Source organism: Durio zibethinus, chromosome 9 (assembly GCF_047325235.1).
Source record: "Durio zibethinus cultivar Kanyao isolate XHJ-2024 chromosome 9, ASM4732523v1, whole genome shotgun sequence".
In the NCBI taxonomy this organism is placed as follows: domain Eukaryota; kingdom Viridiplantae; phylum Streptophyta; class Magnoliopsida; order Malvales; family Malvaceae; genus Durio; species Durio zibethinus.
The window spans coordinates 1,347,992-1,357,407 of NC_143170.1; the positions used below are offsets into that span (position 1 = coordinate 1,347,992).

Here is a 9,416-nt window from a genome sequence, read left to right on the forward strand (position 1 = left end):
GTTTTTTATCGTGTTCTAATTATCCTTCAAGTTCGAGCAAGTGGTTTTAGATGTTAGAAATTAAATCTAGGAAATTTCTTGATTTATTTCTAATGGAATATAAGGATATTTGCTGGAAGACAAATCGTTTACAAGTGGCAGACAATGACCTAATCCACTTGACCAGTAGTCTTCAAGTTCCTGTTAGGAAAATGGGGTCCAGTCCCATGTAAGTGGTTTTGGACCAAGTAAAGGTCATGGGCCTTGATCTTTTATTTTACACAGAGCCCTAGCTACTTAATAAAAAAGAGGTGGGGTTGTTTTGTGTGTGTGTCGAAAATCAAGCAGAGAAAGAAGAAAAGCCAAGAAAAGCAGAGAGAGAAAAAGGAGAAGGGAGAGTTGGTTGAACGGAAGTCGATCCGTGGTCCGATTGAGTTGGAACCTTGTCAGGAGGTTTATGATTCAGAGTTTTACATTCTGAACGGTGAAGATCGGGTTTGAAGCTCTCTAGGAACAAATCCAGGGTGTATTTGTTGAGTCACTTATTTGGTGAGATTTCTCCAATTGTTTCTCTAGTTGTTGATTAGCTCTAGTTTTAGCTAGAGAAGAACTTTGTATAACTATTATTTGATAGTGAAGATTTTTCTGGCGGCCCGTGGTTTTTTTTCCCTCTACACTGGAGGGTTTTCCACGTAAATCTTGGTGTGCTTTATTTTTCTGCGTATTTGATTATTGATTGTTGTCTATTGCTTCTGTATTGTTGTGATTATTGCTTCAGGCGCAACAAGTGGTATCAGAGCGAGGGTTATTTTGAGACATCGATACAGAAGCAACCCAGGATAGAAGTAAATTCTGTTTGAGATCATGGAGGGTGATACAGGTTCCATGATAAAATTGACAGCATCGAATTATTCAATTTGGAAGCCTATGATGGAGGATCATCTATACTGTAAAGATTTGTATGAGCCAGTATTGGGTGATTCGGCTAAACCAGCAGATATGAAAGATGAAAGCTGGAAAAAGCTAGGTAGAAAGACGCTGGCTACAATCAAAAAATGGGTTGATATCAGCATGTTCCATCATGTAGCGCAGGAGTCAGATGCTCACATTGTTTGGGAAAAATTGGCAGCATTGTATGAGAGAAAAACAGGTATGAATAAAGTTATGCTTGTTAAAAAGATTGCAACTTTACAGTACAGGGATGGACGATCTGTTACAGAGCACTTGAGTGATTTTCAAGATATATTTAATCGGATGACTACTATGGAACTTAAGATGAATGATGAAATGAAGGCATTATTTCTTTTGGGTTCATTGCCAGACAGCTGGAATACTCTAGTTGTGACTGTTCTTAATTCAGCTCCTGATTATAAGGTGACATTGGAGATGGTAAATGACAGTATGCTTAATGAAGAAGCGAGGCGAAAAGATGTAGACCCTGGAAATCAAGCTCTAGTCACAGAGAACAGGGGTAGAAACATCGACAGAGGTCAGGACTCAAAAGGCCGTGGTAAGTCTAAACATAGATCCAAGTCTAGAGGTAAAGTGAAGTGTTTCCATTGTGGTAAGGCGGGTCATATAAAACGAAACTGTAGAATCTTAAAGCAAGAGCGAAAAGATGAGAAAGGCAAGAGTTCAGATGATGGCAATGTTGCAGCAGTGAATTCAGATAGTGATTCAGTTACTTTGATTTGTACACATGGTGATTGTAATCATGTTAGTGATCCCGGTATTGAGTGGATAGTTGACACAGGAGCGGCATATCATTGTGTTCCTAAGAGAGAGTTGTTTACAACTTACAAAGCAGGAGACTTTGGTTGTACCAAGATGGGAAACAAGAGTGTGTCACAGATTGTTGGGATTGGTGATATTGTTGTACAAACTAGTACAGGCTGCATGTTGACTTTGAGGGATGTCAGACACATTCCAGATATGAGAATGAACTTGCTTGCTATTAATGTCCTTGATAAGGAGGGATATGAAAGCCGACAAAAGAATAGACAGTGGAAGCTTCTCAAAGGATCTATGGTAGTTGCAAGGGGAAAATTATGCTGCACAATGTATAAGACATGGATGCAATTGAACGGTAACCAGGTAAATACCGTTGAAAATGATGTTTCAGCAAACTTGTGGCACAGGAGGCTGGCACACATGAGTGAAAAAGGGTTACAGGTTTTGGCAAGGCACTCTCTCATTCCCTTGACCAAAGGTATGTCTCTCGATTCATGTGATTATTGTTTGTTTGGTAAGCATCATAGAGTTTCTTTTCGTAAAAGTTCTCAGAGAAAAGAAAATAGATTGGAATTAATTTATTCTGACGTATGTGGTCCCATTGAGGTTGAGTCATTAGGTGGTAGCAGATATTTTGTTACTTTTATTGATGATGCTTCACGTAAGACTTGGGTGTATATGTTGAAATATAAAAGTCAGGTACTGCAGAATTTTCAAAAATTTCATGTCATGGTTGAAAGGATGACAGGGTTACCCTTGAAGTGTATTCGAACTGATAATGGTGGGGAATACACATCTAAAAGCTTTGAAGAGTATTGCTCAAAGCATGGGATCAGGCATGAGAGGACAGAACCTGGAACACCGCAGCATAATGGTATAGCTGAAAGAATGAATCGCACCATTGTGGAAAAAGTCAGATGTATGTTGAGGATGGCAAAATTACCAAAGCCATTTTGGGGTGAAGCAGTCAACACAGCTTGTTATTTACTTAACAGGTCACCATCAGTTCCTTTGGGCTTTGACATTCCAGAAAGAGTGTGGACAGGGAAAGATGCTTCATACTCTCACTTGAAAGTTTTTGGATGTAAAGCATTCATGCATGTGCCGAAAGAGCAGAGATCAAAGCTTGACAGTAAAGCTACACAGTGTGTGTTTGTAGGATATGGTGATGAGGAATTTGGCTACAGGGTATGGGATCCAGTAAAGAGAAAGACAGTCAGAAGCAGAGATGTGGTCTTTCATGAAAAAGAAACCATAGCAGATCTTGAAAAAAATGAGAAGACTACACGAGTTACTGTTGAGTGTGATGTTTCAACACCGACAGGGATTTCACAGGAAAGAGCCACAGATGGTGAAAATGAGCCAGAAACAGAACTTGGGGATATGGATGAGCCAGCTACAGTTGGTGATGAGCCAGATGCTATTAGTTTTGAGCAGGGGGAGCAATTTTCTCTACCTGAGAGTGTTGAGCAGGGGGAGCTACCTTCAGCATCAAGTGATGTAGAGTCTCAGCCCAGAAGATCTACTAGAGAGCGCAGGCCATCTACCAGGTATTCAAGTTCAGATTTTATTTTAGTTACCAGTGAAGGGGAGCCAGAAAGCTTTCAAGATGTGCAGGCTACTCCGGATAGAGAGCACTGGTTAAAAGCAATGAAAGAAGAGATGGAGTCATTGCGAAAGAATGGTACTTATGATCTTGTTAAACTTCCAACAGGAAAGAGGCCATTAAAGAATAAATGGGTGTTCAAGTTGAAAAAGGATGGTGACAAACTAGTGAGGTACAAAGCTCGATTGGTAGTAAAAGGTTTTTCTCAAAAACCAGGCATCGATTTTGATGAGATTTTTGCTCCAGTTGTAAAAATGAGTTCTATTCGAGTGGTACTGGGATTGACAGCTAGTTTGAATCTTGAACTTGAGCAACTTGATGTTAAAACTGCATTTTTGCATGGTGATTTGCAGGAGAACATTTATATGAATCAGCCTGAGGGTTTTGAAGTGAAAGGGAAAGAGCACTTAGTTTGCAAATTGAAGAAAAGCTTGTATGGCTTGAAACAAGCTCCACGACAGTGGTACAAGAAGTTTGATTCTTTTATGGTGAGTCATAGCTATAAAAGAACAGCAGCGGATTCTTGTGTGTATGTTAAACAATTCTCTAATGGTAACTTCATTATCCTATTATTATATGTTGATGATATGTTGATTGTAGGACAAGATGCTAGTATGGTTTGCAGGTTGAAAGAACAATTGTCTAAGTCTTTTGATATGAAAGATTTAGGTCCAGCAAAGCAGATTCTTGGTATGGACATTATCCGGGATAGGAGAGCTGGAAAGCTGTGGTTGTCACAGGAAAAGTATGTTGAACGAGTGCTTGGTAGATTCAACATGCAACATGCTAAATCAGTTAGCAGTTCACTTGCCAACCATTTTCACCTAAGTAAGAAATCTTGTCCAGTGTCTAAGGAAAAGCAACTAGCTATGTCTAGTATTCCTTATTCTTCTGCAGTCGGTTCTTTAATGTATCTTATGGTTTGTACAAGGCCTGACATTGCTCATGCAGTTGGTGTAGTGAGCAGATTTCTTTCTAATCCAGGGAAGGTTCACTGGGAAGCAGTGAAATGGATTTTTAGATATTTGAGGGGTACCTCAAAAATGTGCTTGACTTATGGAGTTTCACAACCAGTTCTAGAAGGGTTTACTGATGCTGACATGGCAGGCGATCTTGATGGTAGGAAATCTACTTCAGGGTATTTGTTTACTTTTGCAGGAGGAGCTGTATCTTGGCAGTCTAAGTTGCAGAAGTGTGTTGCTTTGTCAACTACAGAGGCTGAGTATATTGCAGCAACTGAAGCATGTAAAGAAATGCTTTGGATGAAACGTTTTCTTCTTGAATTAGGGTTGAATCAGAAAGAGTATGTGGTATTTTGTGATAGCCAGAGTGCTTTAGATTTGAGTAAGAATACCATGTACCATGCTAGAACAAAGCACATTGATGTTAGATATCATTGGTTACGTTCAGTGATTGAAGAACAGCAGATGCTATTGAAGAAAGTCCATACTGATAAAAATGTGGCAGATATGTTGACTAAGATACTTCCCAGGGAAAAGCTTGAGCTTTGTAGTAACTTGGCCGGAATGAGTTCCCTGGCCAAGGTAAGTTCCAAATGAAACTGCTATGGTGATGAATCTCCTCCTAATGGGGCTGGAGGGGGAGATTGTTAGGAAAATGGGGTCCAGTCCCATGTAAGTGGTTTTGGACCAAGTAAAGGTCATGGGCCTTGATCTTTTATTTTACACAGAGCCCTAGCTACTTAATAAAAAATAGGTGGGGTTGTTTTGTGTGTGTGTCGAAAACCAAGCAGAGAAAGAAGAAAAGCCAAGAAAAGCAGAGAGAGAAAAAGGAGAAGGGAGAGTTGGTTGAACGGAAGTCGATCCGTGGTCCGATTGAGTTGGAACCTTGTCAGGAGGTTTATGATTCAGAGTTTTACATTCTGAACGGTGAAGATCGGGTTTGAAGCTCTCTAGGAACAAATCCAGGGTGTATTTGTTGAGTCACTTATTTGGTGAGATTTCTCCAATTGTTTCTCTAGTTGTTGATTAGCTCTAGTTTTAGCTAGAGAAGAACTTTGTATAACTATTATTTGATAGTGAAGATTTTTCTGGCGGCCCGTGGTTTTTTTTCCCTCTACACTGGAGGGTTTTCCACGTAAATCTTGGTGTGCTTTATTTTTCTGCGCATTTGATTATTGATTGTTGTCTATTGCTTCTGTATTGTTGTGATTATTGCTTCAGGCGCAACAGTTCCGGTCCCATTTAAATACATATACTAATCATCACCAAAAGCTAGCTCAAAAGATTGCTGCTCTTAGCTAGCTACCGCAGAAAGTACTTATATTTTGTAACCTAAAGGGTAAGCCTAAGTTTGAACTGAGGTAAGTGGAGAGAGAAAAAAAAAAGAATGGAAAAAAACAAAAGAAAATGAGGAATTTTTTTTTTTTTTGTTTATATATGACATAAATAAAAATAAAAGAATAGAAGATATGCTTAGCTCCTGTAGTTTCTCACAATTTGTTTATTTTTTAATTACCTTAAATTGGAAATAAAGGTAGGGAAAGGAGAATAATAAAGTTTTTAAAATAAAAAATAATTATTATATTCTTATTAATTTTTTTAAATTATAAAGTATTTGATTTTGAACTCTAAAATTAGATTAAAAATATAAAATATCATTTATCAATAAATTTATTATTTATTATTTTTTTATTTTTATGAATTTCATAAATTTCAATGATGATTATTTTTATGAATAAATAAAAAAAATTGAAATATAAAATACATTAATATAAACATATAAATGTTATAATAAAAACAAAAATTATCAAAAATTATAATTAAAAAAAATAATATAATAAGTCATTTCTTTCACTCTCTATTATTTAATCAAGCAATAGATATTAAGATTTCTTTGTTTCAAGCATAGCGTATAAAGTAAAAGGGCGACAAAAAAGTGAATGACCAAATTTCTATTCTTTAGCAAAGGATATGAGCCTAATTAGTCTATGTTAGCTTTGTAGACAATAGGTTTATAAAACTAACTGAATCGTAAGTGTCATGGATCTAAGGAGAAATTTTGAATCTCATATCGCATATAAAAAAAAGATTATTGGGACATATAAGGGTTCACATCACCTCTATTTTATGAAGTATTTTTTGTAGGATAAAATCGTGAGGTTAAAAAAATTAAAGCGGATAATACCTCATTAGAATCTGAATTGTGACAGATAGACTGATTTAAGACGTCTGATGAGTGCATATTCGAATCTTGGAGCCGTTCGAATCGGAGCTTAAATCTCGATCCGTGATACAAACAGATGTAAAACGAATGCATAACTCATAAATTGGATATCTATATTTTGAATTTCATCCCTTGTATGAAAACATGCGTGATTGACGCTCGTTTCCATTTATAGCAACAAACTCATAGCTATCTTTGGTGTTTAGGTCAAAATCTATGGAATCTCCTTCAACTTTAAGCTTAACATCTTTGCTTCCTTCTCTTTCTCCCAGTAGTCCATAATTTTGGAAAGCAGAATAGTTGGTCTTCTTGGAAACGTCATTCATCTGTACTGCGTTTGATTTCCTGTCTGCTTCGTTCACATTCTCCAGGAGATTCGACGGAGCCAAGTTGAAGTTTGCTTGTTGTGCTCTTGTTTCTTCTACATTCCCATCACATGAGTTGATATCAAATGAGAGGCTCTTTTGGGCTTTCTCTAATATTGCTTGCAAGTACTTCCCTTGAGCCTTTATCCTCATCTGCAATTTCTTCTGTACCTACAGTCATAACAAAGACCAATTCAACAACAATCAACAGAATTACAAGCAAATTCGTTCCATGCCATAATGTTTTAATGTAAAAGAATGAGAAAGAATCTTGTCCTTAAAGGTATAAATTAACCTCAAGTTGCTCTTGCAATGTCTTTTGTACTTCCAGTTGAGTCTTCAGTACCTCTGTCATTGGAATTTGTCTGTTCCATTGCAATTCATTGTCACTTAGAAATTGGGAAGGAACCATTTGACGGACATAAAAGCAATGTGAAAAGTAGATATCCTAACTAGATTCATAATCTCTAACTGCTATAAAGTTTGACGTGACAATTAAATGCTCTAGACAAGATTCCGGTTACAAAACAGAAATGACAAATAGAGCTAAGATATTTGCACCTACCTTTGCTCATTGTCATCTCTTGGTGAATTGGTGATAGTATCCGAAGAATGATTGCTAAACTGTACATACGAACTCCCTAGATAAGGAGTTGCAACCAATCACCATAAGAAGTACTAATAGTTGATTTAATCCTATATTCGCAGTGGAAAAATAATTGCGACTTACTAGAATTTGAGTCAAAGTATTACTCATCTACAAACTTACCACCATTCTCTTTGTTTTGGTCTGCTGCATTTTGCTTCCGCGCTTGCTGTCCTAGTCTGTATTTCTGCAAAACAACAGAATTAAGCAGAATTACACCAGTGCATTGTCTCAAAATAATTAACAAGCAAAAAGGAAACATGAAATTTTAATGTCCATGTCCTATGTACCTGTAAATGACTCTTCAAATGGTACAATGTCAAACCCTTCAAGCCCATCAACCTTAGGACAGACTTGGGAGTTGCTTCTGAAAGCAGAATTTCTCAATAATATTAGACTATACTGTAAACTATGCCAAGAGGATATTTCAATATGCTTATAGCGTTACATTAAGAGTAAAACTTTACTAATCCATGCACTGGTTTTTTAATTAATATGAAAACTAAAAAGAAGGAATGCAATTAGAATTTCACGATTATTTGCAAAAAAAAAAAAAAAAATTCATTAATTCAGAGAAGTCTTTCTGATCTTTAGGAACAAATATTTGCAGCAAATCAGCCTTGGACTTGTTTGATGTATGTTCTCAAAAACCAATTACAGACATAAAAAGCTACATTGATGTAGGCAATGCCCTGAGCAAGCGACTTAACAAATATAAACTTTGCCAAATTTACTTGGCGGTGACAAAAAATGCAAGCAAGATTAATAAGACCTTTAAAGTATGGTAATTAGCTCCTCTATAGTCTATATCAGAGGGGTGGCTGCTCCCATTCAACAGCTTTAACTTTGACACAGCTACAATTTATAAGATCATACTCAACCAAAACTGGAATAAGTTTCTTACAATCACAATTTTACTACTATGATTTATGAAATTGATGTCACCCGCTTCTAGTTATCTCACAAAGATCCAAAATTTGTGCTATACTTAATTAATCATATATATTTGCAGCAGTTCATAAAAGAAAGATGTCTAATGGTAAAAATTATGTTTTTTTCACAAAAGGAAAAAACAGGGTAAGGAGGTAGAGAAGACTAACTGTCAGGGCCACCAAGTTTAGTTACGGCATCGACGAATCTGTCGTGAAGATCAGCCGTCCATCTCAGCCTGGGCTTTGCGTCTTTCGTCATCACCACCCCATTTTCGTACCTATAGTTCCCTCCTCCCTCAACTCCACCGCCATAGCATAATCTCTCCATCTCATCAGACCACACCAAACCACCTCAATTCGCTCCTTAAACTGAAATTCTTCAAGCAGGTTGTTGAGTGGAATCAATTTGAGTTGAATTTCCTATTTCTCCTTAGCATAAGAATGTAAACTGAAAAAAACTTTTTTGCTGTTTCAACTTCATACATATTAGCAGAGCTTTTTATTTATTTATTTTTAATGAGAAACGGACAGATAATATTTATATTTAAACTAAGAACATGCAGAGGAAAGCTCGGCGACGAATCTTAAGCAAACAAACATGATTGCAATCTAAACAAAACAAAACAAAACGAATAATTTTCTTCATCCTCTCCCGTGTACGTCTGCATTAGGTGTTGGACCTTTTAGATAATCAGGAATGATGATCTAAAGGCGATTTGAGAGAGAAAGAAACAGCTGCAGCCTAAAGGGCGATGTAGCTGATTCGTATAAAGGATTCCTGGCGGTGCCACGTAAGTGCCAGCGTGGAATATTCGGCGGTGAATGAGTGGAATGGAATATTTGAGGAATCATATCACGTGGCGGGCCCACAGGGGAGGACGCAGCATTATAGTAAGGGTCCACATGAGTGGCCCGGCAAGAGGTACACGTGTCGATATCTCCGTAAGGAACAGGGGAGTTAGAAGAGACTA

The 9,416-nt window shown here is 37.2% G+C and overlaps 1 protein-coding gene across 1 annotated transcript; it reads right to left on the reverse strand.

Moving 5' to 3' along the window:
- Positions 1-6,494: 6,494 nt before the first annotated feature.
- Positions 6,495-9,184, reverse strand: LOC111314896 (myb family transcription factor PHL11-like). The gene is made up of 6 exons (XM_022916516.2): positions 8,614-9,184; positions 7,804-7,880; positions 7,637-7,700; positions 7,433-7,508; positions 7,163-7,232; positions 6,495-7,038 (listed from the first exon to the last, which is right to left on the reverse strand). Exons 1-6 carry the CDS (start codon positions 8,771-8,773, stop codon positions 6,628-6,630), a joined length of 858 nt encoding a protein of 285 aa, XP_022772251.1. The 5' UTR covers positions 8,774-9,184; the 3' UTR covers positions 6,495-6,627.
- Between the last annotated feature and the right edge of the window lie 232 nt (positions 9,185-9,416).

Coding starts and splice junctions, on each gene's coding strand:
- LOC111314896 (XM_022916516.2), bottom strand. CDS start 8,773: ATGGAGAGATTATGCTATGGCGGTGGAGTTGAGGGAGGAGGGAACTAT. Junction 7,881..8,613: donor TAAACTTGGTGGCCCTGACA/GTTAGTCTTCTC, acceptor TTCTGCTTTCAG/AAGCAACTCCCAAGTCTGTC. Junction 7,509..7,636: donor CCAAAACAAAGAGAATGGTG/GTAAGTTTGTAG, acceptor CTCCTTATCTAG/GGAGTTCGTATGTACAGTTT.